This window comes from Corvus kubaryi, unplaced genomic scaffold, assembly GCF_017639235.1.
Source record: "Corvus kubaryi isolate FWS band 111438036 unplaced genomic scaffold, C.kubaryi_AGA036_p1.0 134, whole genome shotgun sequence".
Taxonomy (NCBI): domain Eukaryota; kingdom Metazoa; phylum Chordata; class Aves; order Passeriformes; family Corvidae; genus Corvus; species Corvus kubaryi.
In genome coordinates this window covers 3,597,855-3,620,692 of record NW_024580668.1, presented here as the reverse complement: position 1 = coordinate 3,620,692, position 22,838 = coordinate 3,597,855, and the positions used below count along the sequence as shown (strand labels likewise).

Below are 22,838 nucleotides of genomic sequence, written 5' to 3'. Positions count from 1 at the left end.
CATTCAGGTTTCACTTCTGATAAAAGACTGCTTTTACCACAGTCTGGACATTCAGTGGCAACACTGTTTATTTTTAAGCCAAATCTCTTTTTGAGTTTCATGCTGATATTTCAGGCTCATAAGTGAGTGAGAGATTTAATTGTTTAAAACTTTACTACATTTTAATGATTACTTTGGAAAAAAATCCTGGCTAAAATCTATATCAACAGAGAATATAGTATATTATTTTGAAAACTGGAGGTAGGGTATTGTGCCATGGAAGTGCTGCTGGGATTCTAATCTCCAAATCTGTCTGAGACACTGAGCAGTGAATCAGGAATTGGGAGACCTGGTTTCATGTAAAAGGTGGGGAAGGAAACAGTGGAGTCTGAATTGTTTATCCTCATTAACACTTTGTCATGAAAGGCAGGAGAGGGAGAGGCACACACGTTCCCTGGGAAGCAGGAATGGAGGGTGACATTTCTCTTGGCTGGGAGGCAAAGATGTACTCTGACATGCGTGGTTTTGGGGGAGGTATTTGCATTTTCCTGCTGCTGTGTGTCCTCACAGCAGGGGTGACATTGTCCCAGTGCACAGGAGAATTGGCTTCAGGTTCCTTCACCAAGACTGAACTCAAACATGAGGCATTACTTTCTCTGAGTATAACAAACCTTTTCATCTAAGAGTATAATGAATGTAATTCAAAGTTAGTTATTGCAAGAATAAACTATGGGTTCTTGTCTATCAACTGTTTCAAGTATAAAACTGTTTTATAGAATGGTATATAATCTTTATTTAAAAGAATATTATAAATACATTGTTAAGTAGACAGCTGTGATGGCAAGAAATTTTTCACTGAAGGCAAAATATGGTTTTGTTTTAGTGACTTCCATGTAACTTATATTAACAAGCTGCAAACCATTCTATGTCATTTTTGTTGTACTGAATGTTAGGAAAAAATTTACAGTAGTTAGTACCTAGGAAAAAAAATACCACACCAAAACTTTTACACAATGTCACAACTTAGTGTGCTAATGTAACTCAACCTGTAGTTAGAAATAGAAACAAACCACACCATAATAATGAATACAAGCTCTGCAATAATATAAGCCAGCAATGTGAGAGAAAATAAGAATGTGCATATTCAGTCATTTTCCCCCTGATGTTTCTGCAGATCTGCATCAGTCTGTGGAGTGATAGCAGAAGAGTCACTGCCTTTGCAGGCCTTAGAGATGTGCACATGTTCCTAAACCAGTAACAAGTTCACAATCAACAAGGGACTGTTGATTGTGATTACCTGAGAATAAATAAATGTGATGAACTGACAGCATAATTTGCTATTGCTTCTGATCCTGATCTATATACACAGGCACAGTGGCTGTATAGTACATTCAGTATCTGGTGATTGTATTCTAAAAGTTAATGCATTTACAGGAAAGGCTGTTATGAGACAATTTGTCTTCATAGTAGATTGGTTTTGGGAGAGATTCAGTGTCAACAGTTGTTTAAGACAGTAAAGCAGAGCTGCCATTAATTTCAAAGCATTGTGTTGTAATATCAGATATACTTGGCCAGATGCAGGGAAAAAATTCTGAAGAATGTTATTTTGGGCATGCAGATGATGGCTATTGCTTTGTCTTTAGTGAATGTGAACAGGCTCATTTGGACAATGTTTGGATACTTTTTACTCTGCTTCCTTTTCTGGCTTGGGTTCTGCTTCCACTTCTACCTCTTCAAATTCCTCCACATCTGCAGTGGCATCCTGGTACTGCTGGTACTCGGACACAAGGTCATTGGTGTTACCTTCTGCTTCAGAAAACTCCATCTCATCCATGCCTTCCCCCGTGTACCAGTGGAGAAACGCTTTCCTTCTGAACATGGCCGAGAACTGTTCGGACACCCTGATGAAGAGCTCCTGGATGGCCGTGTTATTGCCAATAAAAGTGGCTGCCATCCTCAGCCCTCGTGGCGGGATGTCACACACGGCCACTTTGACATTGTTAGGGATCCACTCCACAAAGTAGGAGCTGTTCTTGGTCTGGATAGACAGCAGCTGCTCATCCACTTCCTTGGTGGACATTCTGCCCCTGAAGATGCAGGCGACGGTGAGGTAGCGCCCGCGGCGGGGGTCGCAGGCTGCCATCATATTCCGAGCATCAAACATCTGCTGGGTGAGCTCTGGCACCGTCAGGGCCCGGTACTGCTGGCTGCCCCGAGCTGTCAGCGGGGCAAAGCCTGGCATGAAGAAGTGCAGGCGAGGAAAGGGCACCATGTTGACAGCCAGCTTCCGCAGATCCGCGTTCAGCTGGCCAGGGAAACGCAGCGAGGTGGTGACGCCGCTCATCGTTAGGGACACCAAGTGGTTGAGGTCCCCATAGGTGGGATTGGTGAGCTTTAATGTCCTAAAGCATATATCATACAGAGCTTCATTGTCAATGCAAAAGGTTTCATCTGTGTTCTCTATCAGCTGGTGGATGGAGAGGATGGCATTGTACGGTTCCACCACCGTGTCGGATACCTTGGGTGAGGGCACGACGCTGAAGGTGTTCATGATCCTGTCAGGATATTCCTCTCTGATCTTGTTGATGAGGAGTGTCCCCATGCCTGAACCTGTGCCACCACCAAGGGAATGGATGAGCTGGAATCCCTGAAGGCAGTCACAGCTCTCACACTCATTCCTGACCACATCCATGACGTTTTCAATCAGTTCAGCACCTTCTGTGTAATGGCCCTTGGCCCAGTTGTTGCCAGCACCTGAATTACCTGTGAACAGAATTACAGAAAGAACAGCCAAAAAGTTAACGAGAATTCTGAAAGGAGTTCCATGGGACAGTTGCCTGCAGTCAGTTTGCTGGCAGTGTGCTGTCCATACCATGGATAAAGTTGTCAGGTCGAAAGAGGGGGCCGATTTTGCTGGACCGGACACTGTCCATCGTCCCAGGCTCCAGGTCCACCAGGATGGAACGGGGCACGTATTTATGGGCTGGAACAAAACAAAATGAATGCATGTAATTACTGCAAGAGGTCAAAGAAACAGGCTTACAATCCACTCTGGAAAGTCCAATCCACCTATATAGTGGTTTAGGGGTTTTGTGGGTTTTTTAATTACTTATTTTACCCTCCCTCTTGGGTCTGCTGAGCACTTACAATAAGCCTCATTGAAGTACACGTTAATTCGCTCCAGCTGCAGTGGTGAATCCCCACGATAGTTCCCAGTGATGTCAATCCCATGTTCCTCACCAAGCACCTCCCAGAACTGCAAAAGGAAAGAGGTACAATGCACGGAGAATGATTTATTTATTTTCAGCACAACATGTTCAGCACCAGCTCTGGGAACTGTGCCTGAAGCAGGGGATGCTTTGCCATGTACTTACCAGATCAGAACAGGGATCCTTGTCTACCCCTCCCAAATAAATTCAAGGGAAAAGTTTAGCAGACCATTTATGCTATGCCCACACACTAATAGGTGGAGGGCCTCGATTTGTTCTCTTTATAGTAAAAGAAAACTGATATTAATTTAAAAGTTTAAATAACAGTTACTACTTGGTATGAGCTTAACTAAAAGGTTGTGGGGGTGTGGATTAGGGAGAGTTGCTTTGAGTCCTGTCATGCACAAATAGGACCATAGCATGACAAAGCTGGCACAGGCAAATTTGTACATGAGCAAGGCTTTCCACAAACAGCTGCTGGTCCTAAACACCCTATCTTGACACTCACATGGATGTGCTCTTGTGCTGGGCTCTTATCTGGGCAGCAGCCACAGCAGTGTTCATGCAGTCACACCCACCCACTGTAATGACCAGGCTAGTCTAATATTAAAAGTCTCCTGGGTTAGCATCCAGTCCCATTTTGAGTGTACAAATACACCACTGCCAACTTGTGCATGTTCCATGCTTCATGTTCCATTAAAAGGAATCAGGATGAGATTTGTGGAAGAAAAAAAAGGAGGAAGAACACAACAGAACCATCCCTCAACTATCCCATGTCTTAAAAGATCTTCCAGCCCAAACCAGATAATTTTTTGACAACTTCCTACTTATCAATTAAAAAAAAAAAAAAAGGATGGACATCACACAGCATAAAGTAATTGAGGGTTTTTTTACTCCTAACCTAGAAAGTCAGCAATAGTGACTGCCCTCTGCGTCACAGCATGCCAGTGTTTGAGCTACACAAAAATACTCCAAATGACATCTGTCTCTCACAGGAGGCCAGTGACACTTTACACACTCTTAACACAGGTTATGCTGTTGATTAATATGATCCCATATGATCTTTAAGGCCCCTTCCAACCCAAACCATTGTATGATTCTATGATATTAATGAATAAAATGTGGCAGAGTTGCTGCTGCATGGCTGAACTAAAGTACCTGTAACACAAGTTCACAGCCCTGGAATTACTGGCTCCATCACTTGTCCCAGTATTTTGCAGAGTGTATGAGCTCCCCCTGGGAATATGAGTCCCAGCAGGAATGCTCTGGAGCACTTGTAATCACTGTGCCATGGCTATTGCAAATGAACATTAAACTTTGCATGAGGAGCAAACCCAGCTTTTGGCTTTTCATACCAAAGTACTCAAGTTCCCTGCTAACATGCCATGCTTCCCATCATCGATTTAACAAGGTAATTGTTCCCCCCCAAAAGTCCCCATCCATTGATGATGTTTGCATTGCTACCTCTGATCTCCTACTAATGATCAGTGTTGAAAAGAGACCTTACCTTGGATCCAATTTGGTTCCCACACTGGCCAATCTGCAGGTGCACAATTTCACGCATTTTGTGTGGCTCGGACCTGTTGGTGGCTACAACCTCACCAGGGCTCTCCAGCTGCAGTCCCCAGAAAAAGCCCTCTGCCTGCTGCTCTATCAGCTACACCCAGCACAGCCCCGCCCCAGGGGCCCTTTTATACCCGAGGGACTGTCACTCAGCCAGCCAGGGGAGTAGCCAGCCCCAGGCATTGCACCAGGAGCCAAGGGCCTCTTTACTGCCTGGGTACAGGTACAACAGAACAGGTGCATCACTGAGTGGCTTGGAAAGCAACATTGTCACATGCACCCTCTCACAATTGATTCCAGTTCTCTGTGCAGCAGTGTGATGCATGAATATATGTGCATATTCTAGTTGTGTTTCATTATTTTATATTAGACATAATCTATATACAAATGTATGTGCATATCTAGAGATTATAGCCCAAAGTGAGTGATCTTAATTTATTGAGCACATGTGCTTCTGCAACATAATTTAAATTTTAGCATCATATGAGTCATAGAGGACAACACCCATAATAAAAACAGTAACAACTTGTGAGCAGGGGCCTCCTATAATCACAACATTTAGTGCATTGCAAGGAAAACTCCACTAACAAGCATTATTCCCAGTGTCTGACTGCATGCAGGAGGGGGACAGGAGCACTAACAAAAAATACTTTGTAATACATAGATAGAACACTGCACTCTCAGTGATGCATGGTCCTTAAAAAGTTATAAGAATCCATCATTTACAGCCAAAACTTGAATTAACTTGTGGCTAGGTTGCACGGATGCTCTTTCTCTCTCCCTCTCTCTCTTCATTTCCTGACATTAAGAAATAACTGCATTTCTAATATTTCTTAATTTCTTATATCTCAGATGTACTTCAGACCTTGCCAGGAAAATGTTAGAGGTGAAAACTCCATTCCACTGAAGTTGTCTGAAGTGAACTGTAACATTCACTGAGTGAAACATCTCACTGTGTTAAAGGAAACTATGTGAGGCAGAACAAAACACAACACAGTCATGTTTGGCTGCTGATAACCAGGACCAGTATCACTGAGCAGCAGAAACCCAGGATGGACTAATTTCTGGAAGCCTAGAGCAGTTTCATTACATGTCAAATGACTGCCACTGCCTTGCAAGTGTTCCTTTTAAGGATGGGGAAAGGAATTATAATTAGAAAAGCACCTTAAATTATTTAACATAAAATGGTGACACTGGCTTGACTCACTGAAGGTAACTACTTTGCCACTTTATGGGTTGCTAGAGATAAGGAATTTCTGAACTTCCATATTGTTCCAGAAGAAAAATCAGCTTATTCCAGGCTTCCCCCACTGCTCAATGACTTCCAGTTCTCCCACCAGCCAATGAAGAAACACAACTGCTCCTAACACAGAGTTCAGCACCAGAAGCGCATTGCAAAAGAGTAGAGAGCAAACATCCTGTCTGCCATGCTATGAGCATACTCAGTAGGGAGCAATAAAAGGAAGACTTTGAGTTCAGGTAGATTAATTTTGTTTCCTTAAAACACAATCATTTTATCATTTTACAAAAGATAGGTATTCTCTAAGCCATTCAGTTTACCCAGCAAGATATGCCACATTCACAATATTTCCCACAATGGTTTTGGATATTCTCTACAATTCCCTAAGAGAATTCTGAAAAGGTTATTTGGACATTTACTTTAAAAGCAAATCTCATTTTATTTATGCACATTTCATACTTGTTTTCTCCAACCATCCTTAGCTAAGAGCAATAATGGAGATCTGAGCTGTATATTCAGTTGCTGGATTCTGAATGGGAGCTGCCTTGACACAATGTCAGCAGAGAGCTGCTGGCACTAAATAAATACTCTTTAAAATATGCAATGTATTCACAAAAGACGCAGCTTGGGAAGAAGAGGCTGAAGGTGCTAATTCACTGTCCAAAAATATGACAAAATAATTTCAGCAATAAATATATTTGCTGAGCACATCTCAGAAGGAAAGGGGAAAAAGAGAAGTGAAATAAATATGTAATCACTAAATAGGGGTTTTTCCTCTTGCTGAAAATAGCTCCCTAGAATCATGTGCCTCCTCTGAAGTGCTTCCTTATAGAGTCTTAAAAATTCTGGCACATGACACCAGGTAGCTGAGAAGCTTTGTGAAGCAGATGTGGGTTCGGGCCTCTTTTCCCTCTCCTTCCCATCTGCATTTCTGTGAACCTCTAAGTCTGACTTTACCCCAGACCTAGCTTATGAGGGGCCTGTTTCTGTGTAGATTTAGTTGCAAGCCTGTCCCTGCTCAGCTCTGAGAAGCCCCAAGCCTGTTAACAGCCCAAGGCACTTCCCAGGAACGGCCATGGCACATGTGCAGCTGCAGATTAGCAGAGTCACTGGGGAGAGAGGGGACTGTGCTGCATGAGCTGACTCCGAGGGACTTTTGGCACCGGGGAGATTAGGAGCAGCCTGGCACTGGGCACAGCTATTACAGCTGTCCTACAGTGTCTATTATCAGGCTGCCCACTGCTTCCAGTGCCTCCAGAGCAGGCCCCAGATACCACAGCCCTGGAGATGGGTTTGAGCTGAGACCACAAAGAAGCCAGGCTTTTGTGGTTATGGGGCCTTTTGTTGTTGTTTTTGGTTTTTTCATTGATTTTTGGTCTTTCTGCTGCAACCCACTGGCGAAAAATATGCATGTGAAGGGAGGCATTCTGGGATGCCTTTAGTTTTTAAAATACAGTTTGCTTGGGAGTGTGGCTGTTGTCAAGGCGGACATAAAAGCCACACTAGTAAACTATAGTCAAGAAAGGTAGAAAGATTTTTTATTTTTTCTATTGCTATTCTTATACCTCTTCATAATCGCTGTGGCCTAATTTAGGATTAGCTGCTTAGCAAACAATGACAAGGCTGTCTAACAAGCAATGACCATTCAGGCAGTAAACAACCAACTATACAAGCAAAAGTATAGTTGCTACACATTATCTACAAGTTCTTCTTTGTACACTCTCAATATAACATAACAAGAACATCCTCCCCTTGTGTCCAGAACATCTTCTCTTATTAATTATCTTCTTGGCCTTCTCTGTAGGTTTTACTAAAGCTGCAGAATTTCACTGTAACATTCTCATGAGTAAATTCTGACTGGTTTCAAGTCTGATTCTGAGAGATTGACAGTCCAGCTGTCAATCTCCTCATGGGAGGAACTGGCTTTTCAGAGTAGCAGAGAAGATTGTTGAGAGGAAAGCCTATTCAGTTTGAGATAAGCCTGGCTACAGGCCATCAGGTAATTTTAGAGAGATCTGTGTATGGCTACCAGACGAGCTGATGCAAGTCTCAGCTAACCTGGGCTAGCTGCATCACCCTTAGGAATGCTACCAAAAACCATTGCATTCAACACACAGGCTTGGTTCTTTCTTTGCCATTTCTTTTGGTGCATTGGTTCCCAGTGCCTCAGTTTCTCTATTCATAGTGTGGACCTAATAAGCCTCAGGCCTTCTACAAAAAGTGCTGAGAGCTAAGGAAGAGAAGCTATGAGGGGAGAACTGTTTGTGGTTTACTAAACCTGTTTATCAAACATGAAAGCTTCTAGCTAATGTATGGAAAGGAGACTGGTAATCCATTCACACAGTCACTAGAACCTTCTGCAGGAAAATTAGAAAACTGTTTTTACTATTGACTAGATCTTCTAGCAGATAATAAAGAATTTTCAGATGCCTGAACCCTAAGGAGCAGCCGAGTAAACGGACACAGGCCTGTGTTTCTTTGCTAATTGTAGCATTAAAGGGCTTGAGAAATTCAGAACTTGGGACCAGGAAAAAACCACAACCAAACAAAAAACCCAGTCACAGTCGCTGGCCACAGTGTAGCACAATGCTGAGGTGTCAGACCAAAGGTAAAGACGCCTGTAACAGGGCCTGTCCCAGATACAAGTCCTCTTGCCACAACGCATGTGATCAGATTTTTGAGCGTGTGAGCTGGAAACGTCACTGGGCGCTGGGAACACGGGATCTCAGTTTGTTCCTCATCCGCAAGAGATGCACCGGGCGGCCTTGGCGGGGGCTCAGCGGAGCGCAGCCCGGCACAGGCCGCTCCCCGAGGGCTGTCCCCGCCCGCCGCAGGTGAGCGCGCCCGCCCGGCCCCGCCCCGCCCGTCCCTCCGCGCCTCCCGCCGCCCTTAAACCCCGGTGCCGGCCATACCCCGGGAGCCGTCGCTGTCCCAGCATGGCCACGCTGTTCCAGCCCCTCATCCTGCTACTGCTCTGCGGCTGCCTCTGCCCGCCCGCCCGCGCCGGGCTCTACTTCAGGGAAGGGCAGCACTGCTACAAACCGGCCCCGCGCAAGGCTCCCGGACTCAGGTGAGGTTGGGCCCCTCCCGGGTCGGCGGAGAGAAGCGCTGGGCAAGGGCTGGGCAGGCACAGCCGGGCTTTGGGGGGGGCCCGCGGCCGCTCCGGCCCTGCCGGGGCTGGGGAGCGCTGAGGGGCTGGGGGAGGCGGTCACGTGGCCCCGCTGGACACTCGCGGCCTCCTTACGAAACTCGGTGAAATCCGTGGTTTTAAAAAAAACACCCGCCCGTCCTCCGCCCGAGGATGCCGGCGCTACTTCCTCGTCCCGTCCCCCTGCAGGACGTACCCCCGCCCGCACGAGTACCTGGACGTGTCGGCGCTGCCGCAGAGCTGGGACTGGAGGAACGTGGACGGGGTGAATTACGCCAGCACCACTCGGAACCAGCACATCCCCCAGTACTGCGGGTCCTGCTGGGCCCACGGCAGCACCAGCGCCTTGGCAGGTACGCTCGGGCTCACCTGCCGGGCTGGCTCCCCGCTGGAATCGGGAGTTTTCGGGAAGCAAAGGAAGTTTAGCTTCAGGTTACTGACAGCTGGTAAAAGGTGCTAAATCACTGCAGGGACTAACGCAGCAAAACCGAGGCTGAGATGTCTGTGAATACACCAGAACAGTGGGGATGCCCACGGTGAAGGCAAGGAAGGTTGGTTTCAATAGAAAAAGCAATCAGAGTGAGGATGCCTCCACCTTATCCAAAGGGAACAAGGAGGGAATGCTGGTGTGTGGTTAAAAACCTGTGTGCAGAAGGAACGTGGCCATAGGTCCTCCCAAAGTGCTCTTTAGGTCCTGGGGTAAGAGCTGGGGTTTCTGCCCTCCCCTCGGAGGTGTGGTGATGGCAGCAGCAGATGCAAAAAAGTTGTCAGGTCTCCTTCCCTTTCTGGTACCTCAGCCTGCTGCACTACAGCAGGGGCTCCCCAGCCATGCTGGGAATAAGGAAATGAAAGAAGTTGCCTCTTGTCAACAAAGGAGTCCTGTCATTTAAATGAACCGACCACTACAGCAGACACACAAATCTGATTTCAGCAGGAATCTTCCTATTGGCCTTTTTTCTCAGTCAAGGGGAAGCAGTGGTTTGCTACAGATGGAGAAGTAATGGCTCTAGAGAGAATACCTGATTTGCATGCAACAGTTATGTGCTGGAGAAGCACTGCTTGCACAGGGAGGCTGTAGGAAATTTACCTGTGAAGTAGAAATAGAGGAAACTGGGGAGAAGGGGGAAGACAAGGCAGGTGTGAGCAGACAGCAGGAATCATGCAGGATAGAGTCCTAGGCAGTACAAGGATATGGACATGTATGACACCTGCCAGGATGGAGTGAAGTACTAGGATAGGTAAAATACAGCAACTTGCAGAAGATTAGGGTGGGATGATAGCTCCTAGTTCTGTCGAGAATGTTTGAATGTTGTTGGTACTAATAGGATTTAAAGTATTACAGTGGCAGCAGTTAAGGCTATTAATGCAGAGAAGCAGTTTATGAATACTCCAGGAAGCTTTTCTGCCAAGTAAGCTGCTTGTTTCTGACAAAATAAGGCAGCAGGGTGGCAGTGCCTGTCTGAGATGGCAGGATAACAGTGAGATGCTGATGTAACAGCAAGGAGATCACTCTGAAAGCCTTCTGTTGCATTAAGACTGTCTCTCAGAGCCAGCAACCTGGGCTCCACAAGCTTATGTTTATGCATGGTCTTACACATAAATCTCTACTCCTGTAAAATACTGGTCAGAGCTGTTTTTATGATGTGTATTTGAAAACTCTTTGCTGTCAAAGTCAGGAATCAGATCCAGAAGTTTTCAGTTTTCTTTTAAATTAAAAGAGGTCTAGGGCTCTTCAAGGCTTTAGACAGATCTTACTCATCTGCATGTTTTTGCTGAGTTTTTAATGGAAAAAAACCCTCCTAATGGAAACCCACAATAATAACTCAGCCTCTGGTTTGAATTAGGTCATGCTGTGTTCCTCACTGCAGACAGCAGAGGCTTTTCCAACCACAAGTGCTGCTGTCTGCAAACAGTTACAGGTTCAATGAAGAGGAAGCAGTTTCAAAACCAGTTGCAGTGTGTAGCCACCCACGCATGCCAGTCACAAACCCCAGTTTCTTATCCTTACAGACCGAATCAACATCAAGAGGAAAGGTGCCTGGCCTTCTGCCTACCTGTCTGTCCAGAATGTCATCGACTGTGCTGACGCCGGGTCCTGCGAGGGCGGGGACCACTCCGGGGTCTGGATGTATGCCCACGACCACGGCATTCCCGACGAGACCTGCAACAACTACCAAGCCAAGGATCAAAGTAGGATGTCTCTGCTTTGTTGTAGGATTTCTTCCCAGGTTTAGTGTATTCTTGGGTTTTCAGAGTAGTGGTTCCTGCCATTTGACTGACAGAACAGGTTTTCTTTATGGGCCTGTGTGTGTCTCCTACTCCAGACAGACAGCGTAGCACTAAATCATGCTCAGGCAAGTTTGCACAGCTGGATTGCTTTAACTTAATCTCATAAATCTGTGACACACAATCTCTAATGTACTGAAATATTTACAAGTGTCACCTCAAGCTGAACAAAGGAGAAATTTAACCTTTGGCTGGTCATGTATGACTGGAATGGTTTCTCTATGTCTTCAATGAAGCACTTATGAAGTAAAGAACAGTAACTGGTGACAATAGGGACTTTAAATGTGGTTTCCAGAAAATAATTGAGTTCACCAGAGAGAATATGTATTAATAATTACTCTGAAGTTATTAATATCTGCCTCAATTGAATTATAAAAGCTTAGTGTCCGACTATTACTTCATTTGAAGAAAAGCAACCTCCTGCAGTGGTACTCTCACCTCTGTTTTATAGAGTGTAAGAAGTTCAACCAGTGTGGAACTTGTGTCACTTTTGGAGAATGCCACGTGATCAAGAACTACACTCTCTGGAAAGTTGCTGACTATGGATCTATCAGTGGAAGAGAAAAAATGATGGCAGAAATCTATGTTAATGGGCCAATTAGGTAAAAAAGAAAATGTTTATATACTAGTAATATAGGGAGTGAAATACTTGAAACTCAGTGTACATTTTCACTCTAGTATGTGACAAAGTTCTGCACTAATATGCAGACTTCAGTTTGTACATAAACTGAGCTCAGAATTCAAAATGCAAGAAAACCAATTGGTTTTTAGCCAGGTCCCTGCCCTGATCCCCTTGTATGAAAACTTCTCTCTCTGTTTTCTTACAGCTGTGGCATAATGGCTACTGAAAAGCTGGATGCCTACACGGGGGGACTGTACACTGAGTACAACCCCTCACCTACAGTGAATCACATCGTGTCTGTGGCTGGCTGGGGAGTGGAGAATGGGATAGAATATTGGATAGTTCGTAACTCCTGGGGTGAGCCTTGGGTAAGGAGACATGGGAACACGCTTTTGACTTTGGAGGGAAGGTGGGGTTTGTCACTTGCAAAGCTACAGTCTGTGGATATAGAAGTTAGAACTGTCTTTGAACTAGACTAGTAGTTTAAAAATGAAACCCAGCTAATCTGAAGACAAGAATATTTGGCCAAAGCTACTGGAGTAATGTCAGCTCTACCCCAAATTCTACCTTTCAAGGGTGTGCAACTCTTGTTACGGGCAACTGGAAGTTGCTGTTAGTTGTAGGCAAAAATCCAGTCACATACTAAACTGGATGAGTAGGATCTAAATTCACCAAAGCAGGTTGCTCCATATGAATCCAGGGTTACACTTCAGCTTGAGTGAATTCCTACATTCACTTAAATTATCAGCTTTGGCAGAGCAGACAAAACATACAATTTCTACAGTTGTGTTTCCTAATTTACAATGCAAATTAATTCCTTTACAGGGTGAAAGAGGGTGGCTGAGGATTGTGACAAGTGCCTATAAAGGTGGAAGAGGAGCAGACTACAATCTGGCTATTGAAGAGGACTGTGCCTATGGCGATCCTATACTTCCTTGATTCTACATGGTACACCTTTTTGTTTAGGTGCTTTGTTTGGAAGCTTCCTAGCACAACCTCTTTTTGTTTAAAGAACAGTAGCCTAAGACTCTCACAGTTCAACACCATCAGGCAGTTCTGCAAAACTAGCCCAGATGAAACATGCAATGCCTTCAAAAAATACAGAACTGCCTTGAGATAATTATTTACATCTTGAAGTAACTCACCCATGAAGGAGTTGTCTACCTTGATGCACAGTATTAAAATCACACTGACTGAATTACAGAATCTGTACATGTAAATATCTATTTTTTTAAATACAAATCATGTAGATGTACTGGAAAAGTATACTCAATATTTGGGTCTAGAGCTTATTTTAAATGCTCTGACAGTACTAACCAAAGATGTTGCAATGATGCAAAAGCCATGGTAAGTCTGGACATGATAGATTCAAAATATTAAACCCTCTTTCCTGGACCTCCTGGTGAAACAGTGGTGTTGGAAGTCTCAAATGATGAGGTTGCTTTTATCCACCAAAATGCTATAATGGAAATTGACCAAAAGACAGTCTAAACACTTCCTAACTAATTAGTCTTGTCTTTGCTCAAATTTCTTGCTTTAATATGTGATTGTGCCCTTTTCTTCTGAAGAGGCAAAATCTAAATTGCCATAACCCAGAACTCCTCACTAATTTGACAAATCAGTGCCATATCCAATGTTACTAATGGGCATTGTTAATTGCATTTAATAAACATATTTATCTCTTATGTGACTGGGTATTTATTATAAGAGCTTATTAATGCATGTGTGTAGTTGTTTCCACCTCGATGCTGCTGTTTTCACTGGTCTTTTTCTTGTGAAAGGCCTGATGGACATGTTGATACAGCAATGATGCTGCTTCAAACACCTGCGTATGAACATGGTCACAGCATCACAAAAGGTTTAACACGTTAAAAATCATCTCCAGGGAGCAGTGCAGAGGAACTGTTTAGAGGAAGTGATACCAAGCTGAACACGGAAAAGCAAAAATAAATCTTGTTTAAACTGCTGGCAAAGTTGCAGTGATTATCACCAAGAGCTTGTACAGGGCTGCATCCTAAATTGATTGCCTATAGGGTGAATAGTTTCTGTTGTTAATGTTACAATTTACTTAAATTATGAAGACTAGGTCTCATGCAAGTTTAAATGGTGAGAGTTAGCTGGAATAATAGTAAATCTTCTATTCAAAGATAAGCAACTTTTGCCCTTTTCAGGTGACTTCATTTACATCTAGCTGGACTTAGAATTTCAGTGTCTTTTAGAAAGTAGGTTCTTCAGAAAACAAATGTGCTTGGAAATGCAAAATGTGCTTGTTTGTTTAAAAGTGAGGGGTGGAAAGAGGAATTCAGTCCCATGAACAGAGAGAATGAGTCCTCTTAATGAAACTGAAAGACAGCGCTGGAAAAGAACAAACACCTTTATTTAAAGGTAAATTATATTGTTGGGTGTATCTCTCACTGTTTGGCATCAGCCAGGACAGAGAGAAGTATAAAAACAAAGCCACAACAAACAGTAATGAAATTTCAGCACACATTCATATTTTGGGACAGTAATGACACGGTAATGAAACTTACCAGTAACATCTGATGCATCTATTTAGCAAAAAATAGATTCTGAAAGGTAACACACTCCCATAGGATTCATCTGTTAATGCAAAACTAACCTTGACTGTTACAACTCCTCTTGTGTTACACAAAACAGGTTTTTTGTTTTCATGTAGGATATTCAGAATTCTAATATGATGCCAAGGGGAGAAACAGGCATTAGGGCTTTGCTGCACCACAGAGCCAATCCCACAAATTCCTGTTTTTTACAACTTGCAACATCAAAGCCTAGAGCATTCAAGACCTATTCAGGGAACTATCGGCAAAGTGTTTTTAGTAGGAATTGCCTTCCCCATTCTTCAGATTTTGTTTATTACACAAAGAATCAGTGACAAATTCTGCAAGTAACCAAAATAATGTTCTTTCAAATAAATCTGTTTCTTGATATCCATCCTCTTCAGAACATTGATTTATATGGATTTGTGTAACAACAGAAAAGCCTTTGGTATCCTTCCATTTTCCAAATGACAGGAACAGTTCTCTGATATGAAACACAAGCACTCCTCTGATAAGAACTTCAAGGTCACTATGCAAGTCAAGCAAATGCCCTTCAACCTTTTCCTCCATGTTTTAGGTTTGTTGGTTGTGTTGGGTTTTTTTTTGCTGCTGTGTTGCCCAGTTTTAGAACCTCACTGGTGGAGAGCATGGCAAAGCAGTGATCATGAGCTCTGTCTGCATTCTTGATGTTTTCCACTGCTTAGTTCATCATAATAAAGTTAGATTTGCAATGAGCTTAAAAGGAGAGGAAAAAAAAGAGACAGTTCAGTACGTTACTATGATTCTCTGATTTATATAATTGCATATGGATTTCTGCATTATGTAAATAATTAGGATTTTAGGGCCTGGACAGATATTTTTGGTTTAGGATGGAATATAATATTATGACAGATGACTTTCCTTCCTCTCCTTTCCCTGCTGCCGTGCTAGTTCCCAAAAAGCAGTATTTATCTTCACTTTCTTCACTACTACCCACAGATTCTTGATTACAGGAAAATTGCTAAACACAGGCCCCTAAAAGGGAAGTTGTCTGTGAAAATAGCTGGTTACTATTTTTCGCAATCTTCCTCCTAAACATTATTTGCAAGCTGTAAGAGACACAAATGCAAGCAGGTATGCAAGGAATAAATGTGACTTACCTATGAACTCAGTGACAGGGTCATGTTCACCTTCTGTTTTTATAGTGCCTGCAATACTTTCATTCTCCAAGATTGGAAGAAAAAGCTGCACAAAGTCTGAGGTATATGGAGGAGCAATCACATCGAGCACCTGAAACAGCAGACAAAAACTGATGATTCTTCCACTTACAGGGGTAGGAGGGACAAGATTTAATTCACATACCAGTTTTGGAAGCATACAAGTAGCTGTACGGAGAACAAAAGGTCCTAAGTGCAAGTAATTAATTATGTATTCTTGTGGTACTCTGTTGAGCACCTTATTACTTCCAGAAGTCAGGATCAGTAGGACCAAATCACATCCTGGTGAACACTGAGACATCGCTTAGAATCTGACCTGAACTTGAAGTATTTCTGAATAGCCAAAACACATGCAGCTCATTTTAAACTTATCTGCAGTAGTTTTTGCTGCTGACCTCTGTCACAAAGTATCTGATGAGTGAGATGTCCGTGTCCAGCTTCTCCAGGCATTTGCGGATGTAGCTGACAACAGGCAGCACGTACCCTCGGCTCAGCAAGTGAACCATCCTGTCCAGGAGAGTCTTCTTCAACTCCAGCTGGTGGTGCAGGGAGGGAAGAGCCAACACATTAGAACTTCCTCTCAAAGTGTGCAAGTTTAATTCATTCAATATCTGCCATACTACATTTTAACCACTACTAGATTAGAGCTGTTGTGAGAGCAAAAGCTGTTGAACTGGGTAAGAGTGACTGATGTGAAGTAGCACAAACACTGAATCCTCTGAGAATCACCTGCTCCATCACATCCAGCTGCGAATGTTCTGTTTCAAAGAGCTTGACAAGAAGTTGTAGAACTTGGGGATGAAGAAGCTGATGGCATGTACTAATCTGCAAACAAGACAGCAAAGTGACATCCTCAGAACCACAATTTAAAACACAATGCACCAGACGAATTTACACTGATGTCCAGTCCCAGATAGAAATTAATTTAGAAAAGCATTCCATCATTTCCTTCTATGATGCCCAAGTTTTCCTGGCATAAATAAATGCTGAGCTGACAAAACCAAATAATTAACGCTGAATAGATTCATCTCTGCATATTTACTGCCTTACTGCAAATGACAGGCACTCAGTGCACTGGGTGTTACACAAGAATCAGAACTGTTCTTGCTCTCCAGCCAAGTTTTCTAGACACTCTTACCTCATCCAGCAGCGCCAGGTGAACTGGGGTGTGATCGGTCTGCAGCTGGAAGTACCGTGGTTCTGACACCGTCCAATCCACCCACTTCAGGACACCCATAGCCACCACCGGGAACCTACAGAGAGAGAGAGATCACTTTAGCACAGCAGCAGGAAAAATAAACGCAAGTTTTATTAAGAACCCAAAGTAATCTGCCATCTTTCTGCACTGGCACAGAAAAATATGTTCTGCAACCCAAGAAGGACAAGCTGTGTGTGAAAGATGGGATTTATGTCCTCATGAGAGATTCCCAGCCTCTCTGCTCACCTGATGCACTGATAGAGAGTGCTCAGTTCTGCAACCAGCTCTGATGCTCCTTTGTTCTCATTGCAACACAGATTGTGAACGGTTTCAATGGCTTTTGAGGTCGACTTGAGTTCATCCTTGTTGATGCTGACTCTCTTGTTCTGCAAAATTATTGCAATGTTTGAATGCAAAAGTTGCAGATGCTTTTGGTTATTTAAGGAAAGGAGTTGTAACCTGCAATAAGCCTAGGATTGCATCCGGTGTCTCAAAATTTAGACTCGCACGCAAGTTTAAGAGAATTAATTATGAGTATAAGGATGTTTGCTTTATTTATTTCTCAGTGTACTCAGACCTTCGTTTGATCAGGATCGGCACTTTTTAATCACCTTCTTTGCAGGCAGGAACATGTCATATTAAAATAAGTAAATCAAGCTGAATACATTATTTTAAACCGAGCAACTTCACAACCATGTATTTTCTTCAGCACGGGCAGGCTGCTGTAGGTAAAAATAATATTATTCACAGAAGGGAACATTACCTTTTTCCACATCTCTACAACACTAGCTGCATATGCCAGTATGTGGATATATTTATGTTTGTGATCCTGGTTGATCTTAGCACCTGGTTTAAACAAGGACTGCATGAAGAGGTCCAGAAATGCAGGCACTCGAATCTGTGAAGAGAATGAACAGTTTATCAGAGCCTGAGAATTATGAGACGTGACTAAGAATGGAGTTTTTGCATCTGATATACCTTGCATACAGCCAGATAACACATTTTCCTTTAAGAGTACATTGAACAGTTTTCTGAAGAGATGCAGACTTTTGACAGGAAAAAAAAAAAAGGAAAAAAAGGCATCAGTTACAGACTATATTGCTAGAGTATCAAAATCTTGCCTTTTGTTACCAAAACCCGTGTTAGTACATTTCATTTAATTTAGTTACATGTAAAAAGACAACTCGGAATGATTAAAAAAACTCCAACAAAAGTACCAATAACCTAATGCAAACCAGAATGCAAGTAGTGGTTTCACATTTAGACATTACCTACAATTACCTACACCCCTCACAGAGGGGTGAGTGCTAATTTAACTTTTGTGTCCATACAACACTTAGCACAAGGCATCCCATTTCCTAGTGCTATTGTACCAGAAATAAAGTTTCAGAGGTTACAAACAGGTAACTACTGACCAGTTCTACTGGAGGTGGGTCCATGCTTGTAAACATTTTGAAGAGGACAGTGATATCTGCTGGATTCAGAGCTCCTTTGGACAGCATTGCCCCAAGAGCCTGACAAGCTCGGGGGTAGGAGGCTGCAGTACCCAGTGCTAAGGTGATCTGACTGGCATCATGGCCTCTGCAGGAAGAGAAACACACACACTGACTTACTCTCTTAATTCAGATATTTTAGATGAAGTCTCACTGAGTCAACAGGGCATATTCTATGGGATGTAATGCCTTAGGGTAATTCCAGAAAATAGGCTTGTGTTTGCCTTGTTTATTTCCAAAATGTTCATAGAACAATAAAAATAGATATTTCTTAATAGACAGAAACTTAAAAGTCTTTGCTTTTCCAGTTTCAGGTCTCCCTGGTACAGAACACCGAATTTTTCTGCTGTTCCACAAATTCAAGCCCTGCTACCAGCCCTGTACTGTTTCAGCTAAAAATTCTCCTTTTGCTGGTTAAAGGTAATCAAGAATGAGCAAAAGCCAGCAGAGTTTACAGATCCTGGTGAGTTACATTTCCCTGATCCCACAGCCGCCGCTCACTTCTCATGGGCGTATCGCTGAACCTCCTGAGCGATCCGTCGGACAGCGGAGCCCCCCTGCTCCTCCTGGGCCAGGATGGACATCATGGATTGAGCAAAGAGGTACGTGTGTTCTCCATGGCACACCATCTTCTGTGAAAGCACAGCACAAACCTCACCAGTCAGTCAGCAACAAACATCCCAGTGTGTTTCTGTGATTACATTGCCGTGAGAGTAAAGGGGAAGAAAAAAAAAACAAACAGCAAAATTGCAAAGGAAAAAAACCCCGAAGGAACAGAGCCAAAAACCCAACAGCCAAGAGGAAAATACAGAACAGACTGAAACCATGCAAAAAGAAATGGCTGAATTGAGAACTTCACTTCTTAAATGCCAAAATTGAGAGGAAAATGTATTCTACTTATGCTCAGTACTTTCTCTGCAGTATTTAAACACTAAGAGAAGTTCAAAGCCCTCTGAAAATCATTGTGCTATTTCACAACACAGAACATATGCTGGGTTGATTCAGATGGCAACTTTCACACCCATGTGGATCAGAAAAGAATGATTTTCATTTGTCAAGGGACTGACGAGACTAATCTTTAGATCTTGCAGTAAATGTGACGGACAACATTTCTACCTACACCTTTTTACAATACATTTAATAAATATAAGAAGTGTCACATAAGCAACCCAAGGAATTTTTGGTCACAGAATGCCCAAAAAGCATAAATTTCTAGGTTTTAACTCAATTATACGTTCTCTTCATAGGCTTTTGTAGAACATCAAGATTGGCTACAATCCCACAGTGGTCTGTATCTCCTAACCAGAGAGCAGAACACTTCTTTTTCCACATAAAACGGGAAAAAACCCAAAACCCCAAACTTACAGCAAACTCAGGGAGGTTTTTCTCAAGGTTTTCTTCTCCTCCATCTAAAATTGTTGCCAGAGACGTACGCAGGACTCTGGAAAATACTTCTAGTTGCTGACATGCTGTTGAAACACTGGTTATTTCCCCCTGATACCCAGCATCAGATATAAGCTATAAAAATAAAAACATCACAGAAATCGTGTGTTATTTACAGTTGTATTTCTCATATCCTAACAAATCTAGAAGAACACAGAATCTACGTTGCACCTCTGCATACACTGACTGGAATTCATATTGTGGTCTTCAGAAAAGGAAACCAATAAAGATGTAGCAAAAATAAAGCATATTGATATAAAATATAGCAGAGCACAACAAAATATAATGTTCTCTTCTTTTCACAGAAACATAAAAAACTGACTGAAACGTTCCACTGCAGCAGAAATCCAGAATTTTCGAACAGATAGTAAAGGAAAACAAACAAACAAAAAGAAACAAAAACTGAAAAAACAGTACTTCAGACTTACTGCAACCTGTAGCACAAGTCCTCCCACCAAGGCATACTTTTACTAATTAGTATTAGCACAAATACATAAAAAATACAAGCAAGACCACAGCTAATATTTAGTGCCAGAACAATTAGCCCTCTATGGATATTCTTATTTATTACACTTAAGTATAGTACCTTCACAGTAAAATTAAGCATTAAACAATCAGGATGGGCTTCTGCCAATTTGTAAAAAAGATCTCTCCACGTGGTATGTGCTATCATTTGCTCAAGCCAGGCTGGAGTCTGAAACGATCAGAGCAACAGAGAGAAATTTAAGAATATTTAGCTGTCAGGATCATAAAAAGCAAGGCTTTTACCTCTCACAAGTCCAGCAAGTTGTTCTACAGAGCTTTATTACAAAGGAGGATGCATTCCAAATTTCCAAGTTCTCTAAACCTCTGAGGACTCCAGTGAGATAGAGCAGGTTTTCTGAAACCAGCTGTTCCTTTGAGCTTTAAGGATTCAATTTCCCTTCCCCCACCATCCACCACTCCATCAGATGAAGGCATCTAGGAAGCATCCACTGTAGAGACAGCAACAGAGATTCCATGCACACCTCTCCTTCCTCTGTAAAGATGGAATCTGCTTTCCGAGGGTCAAAGTGCTTGATAAGTAAGCTCTTTAAGTGGTTCTCTACAGTCTCCTGGACTTGCATTGGCTCAACACCTGCACAGAAGGAATAAAACACTTGGCAGATGCAATGCAGTCCAATGGAACGCAGCAGCAGTACCTCACATTTTCCAATGAGAACAGAAACTACAAAATTTATCAACACAGAGAAGATGAGAGGAGAGCCATCAGTTCTACTACAGAGCCACGCTGATACAGGTTTACAGATTCTCCACATTTTTTCCCCAATGCTAAACTGCTTAGGATCTCAGGCAGGTCACACTAGTCCCTTTCTCTTGCTCTCCTCATCAGACACACAAAAAGCAATGCCAGTCATCCCCAGGACTGTTACTGGTGTGACACCAAAATGCAGGGGTATCTTAACCAAAAAAGGGATACCAGGGCTGGGGCACAAACCCACATTACTACACACTAAAGTTCATCCTTTTAATATACTGATTATCAGTACCTTTGATAGTATTCTACAAAATAACATACAAATAGCAATGAGCAGTTCTACATTTCTGAATTCATAATATAATAATTCTGGTAATGTAATAATGATTATATAATTCTATTACAAAGTATCAAACACTGTTTATACTGTCTATATAACAGCACCCTTGCCCTTTGAATGAAATTTAAAAGAAACTATAATTTATGCAGTTGTTTAAACTATAAAACCTTTTATAATGCAGTTTGCTGGCATTTCATCAACATATTGCTTCATTATTCTCCAAGTGCAATAAACCTATTATTACAAGAGATTTAGCCACACACAGGATGACAACTTTATAGCAATCCACTTCCTGTGTATGATCAAATTTGCCACAAATTCATTTATTTCTGATGGAAGAAAGACTATAGACCCAAATTACACTGTATCACATATCATACCTGTCTGAATGAGCCACTCTGCCAGCAAATTGACAGTCTGTGCCACTGCAGTGTAATTTTCAGAGAGGAGCTGGATAACATTCTCTGGAGATCCTCCTGCTTGGAAATACCTGATGAAAGGATCACAAAAGAACACACTGAGTCATATTAAAACTAAAAAACAATCGAACTCTAAATTTAAAGGGAAAACAACAGCACTATTTATATATTTTCACACATTTCCATACAAAGTGACACCTCTAACACACCGTAACACACATCAGGTTACACTCACCTCTTTAATGTGTTGAATATAGACGGCTCCATTATATAGTCAGGGGTTGAAAATTTCTTCAGGCACTCCTGCTGGACTTCAGCATCATCTTCTCCCTCCCCATCCTCATCATCTTGCTGTTCACAAGCACAGTCAGGTCAGCCTCCCCTGTCCCGTTTTCCCCCACACTCTCACATTCAGGCTCTTTTTGCCCACAGCATCACACACACCTCGGCTCAGCACCGCAAGCGACCTGCACCGCTGACAAACAGCGATTATAACGGAGAAGGCACAAAAACCAGCACCGCCTTCCCCCTGTTTAACCCCGGAGCCCCGGGCCCGGCGCACCCTGGCCTCCTCCCCTCACACCCGGCCCTTCTCGCCTCAGCCCGGAGCCCCGCGGCGGAGCGGGAGGGCGCGGGGGACGCTCCGGGAACCACCCGGGGGTTGCTCCGGGTCCCTCTCGGGGAATACTCCAGGATTCTCCCGGAGGATGCTCCAGACTCAGGGAAACGCTCGGGGTCTGTGCCCAGGGGTCGCCCCTCGCCCCGCTCCCCCCGGCTCTCACCGCGCCGCCGTCCGCCTCGCTGCCCCACTCGGCCGCGCTGCCCTCGAAGTAATCGGCGTCCTCCATGGCTCCCCCGGCCCGGCCCTCCCCGCCGAGCAGCCGGAACGGGCGGGGCGCCGCGGAAT

At 43.3% G+C, this 22,838-nt stretch overlaps 3 protein-coding genes and 1 long non-coding RNA gene across 7 annotated transcripts; 2 read left to right on the top strand and 2 right to left on the bottom strand.

Annotated features, from left to right (window-relative positions):
* Nucleotides 1-747: 747 nt before the first annotated feature.
* TUBB1 (tubulin beta 1 class VI) lies at nucleotides 748-8,992 on the bottom strand. Of its 2 annotated transcripts, none has more exons than XM_042045730.1 (4): nucleotides 8,904-8,992; nucleotides 3,127-3,235; nucleotides 2,852-2,962; nucleotides 748-2,742 (listed from the first exon to the last, which is right to left on the bottom strand). In XM_042045730.1, the coding sequence occupies exons 3-4, from the start codon at nucleotides 2,910-2,912 to the stop codon at nucleotides 1,664-1,666; spliced, it is 1,140 nt and encodes a 379-aa protein (XP_041901664.1). In that variant the 5' UTR covers nucleotides 2,913-2,962; nucleotides 3,127-3,235; nucleotides 8,904-8,992; the 3' UTR covers nucleotides 748-1,663. The 2 variants fall into 2 exon arrangements, with proteins under 2 accessions (XP_041901664.1, XP_041901654.1); XM_042045720.1 differs by lacking the exon at nucleotides 8,904-8,992 and adding an exon at nucleotides 4,696-4,859.
* CTSZ (cathepsin Z) lies at nucleotides 8,727-13,732 on the top strand. The gene is made up of 6 exons (XM_042045739.1): nucleotides 8,727-9,061; nucleotides 9,329-9,492; nucleotides 11,150-11,329; nucleotides 11,877-12,027; nucleotides 12,253-12,415; nucleotides 12,873-13,732. The coding sequence occupies exons 1-6, from the start codon at nucleotides 8,742-8,744 to the stop codon at nucleotides 12,984-12,986; spliced, it is 1,092 nt and encodes a 363-aa protein (XP_041901673.1). The 5' UTR covers nucleotides 8,727-8,741; the 3' UTR covers nucleotides 12,987-13,732.
* A 671-nt stretch (nucleotides 13,733-14,403) lies between these two features.
* NELFCD (negative elongation factor complex member C/D) lies at nucleotides 14,404-22,821 on the bottom strand. Of its 3 annotated transcripts, XM_042045701.1 has the most exons (15): nucleotides 22,714-22,821; nucleotides 22,167-22,282; nucleotides 21,893-22,002; nucleotides 20,943-21,052; nucleotides 20,522-20,629; nucleotides 19,858-20,010; nucleotides 18,994-19,124; nucleotides 18,415-18,580; nucleotides 17,763-17,897; nucleotides 17,246-17,385; nucleotides 16,940-17,054; nucleotides 16,531-16,626; nucleotides 16,197-16,337; nucleotides 15,745-15,874; nucleotides 14,404-15,340 (listed from the first exon to the last, which is right to left on the bottom strand). In XM_042045701.1, the coding sequence occupies exons 1-15, from the start codon at nucleotides 22,777-22,779 to the stop codon at nucleotides 15,306-15,308; spliced, it is 1,752 nt and encodes a 583-aa protein (XP_041901635.1). In that variant the 5' UTR covers nucleotides 22,780-22,821; the 3' UTR covers nucleotides 14,404-15,305. The 3 variants fall into 3 exon arrangements, with proteins under 3 accessions (XP_041901635.1, XP_041901645.1, XP_041901627.1); XM_042045693.1 differs by lacking the exon at nucleotides 14,404-15,340 and having other exon boundaries at nucleotides 15,683-15,874; XM_042045711.1 differs by lacking the exons at nucleotides 20,943-21,052; nucleotides 22,714-22,821 and having other exon boundaries at nucleotides 22,167-22,260.
* LOC121672865 lies at nucleotides 15,829-19,124 on the top strand. Its single transcript, XR_006019057.1, has 2 exons — nucleotides 15,829-15,917; nucleotides 18,801-19,124. It is a non-coding gene; the product is annotated as an uncharacterized LOC121672865 (long non-coding RNA).
* Nucleotides 22,822-22,838: the final 17 nt, after the last annotated feature.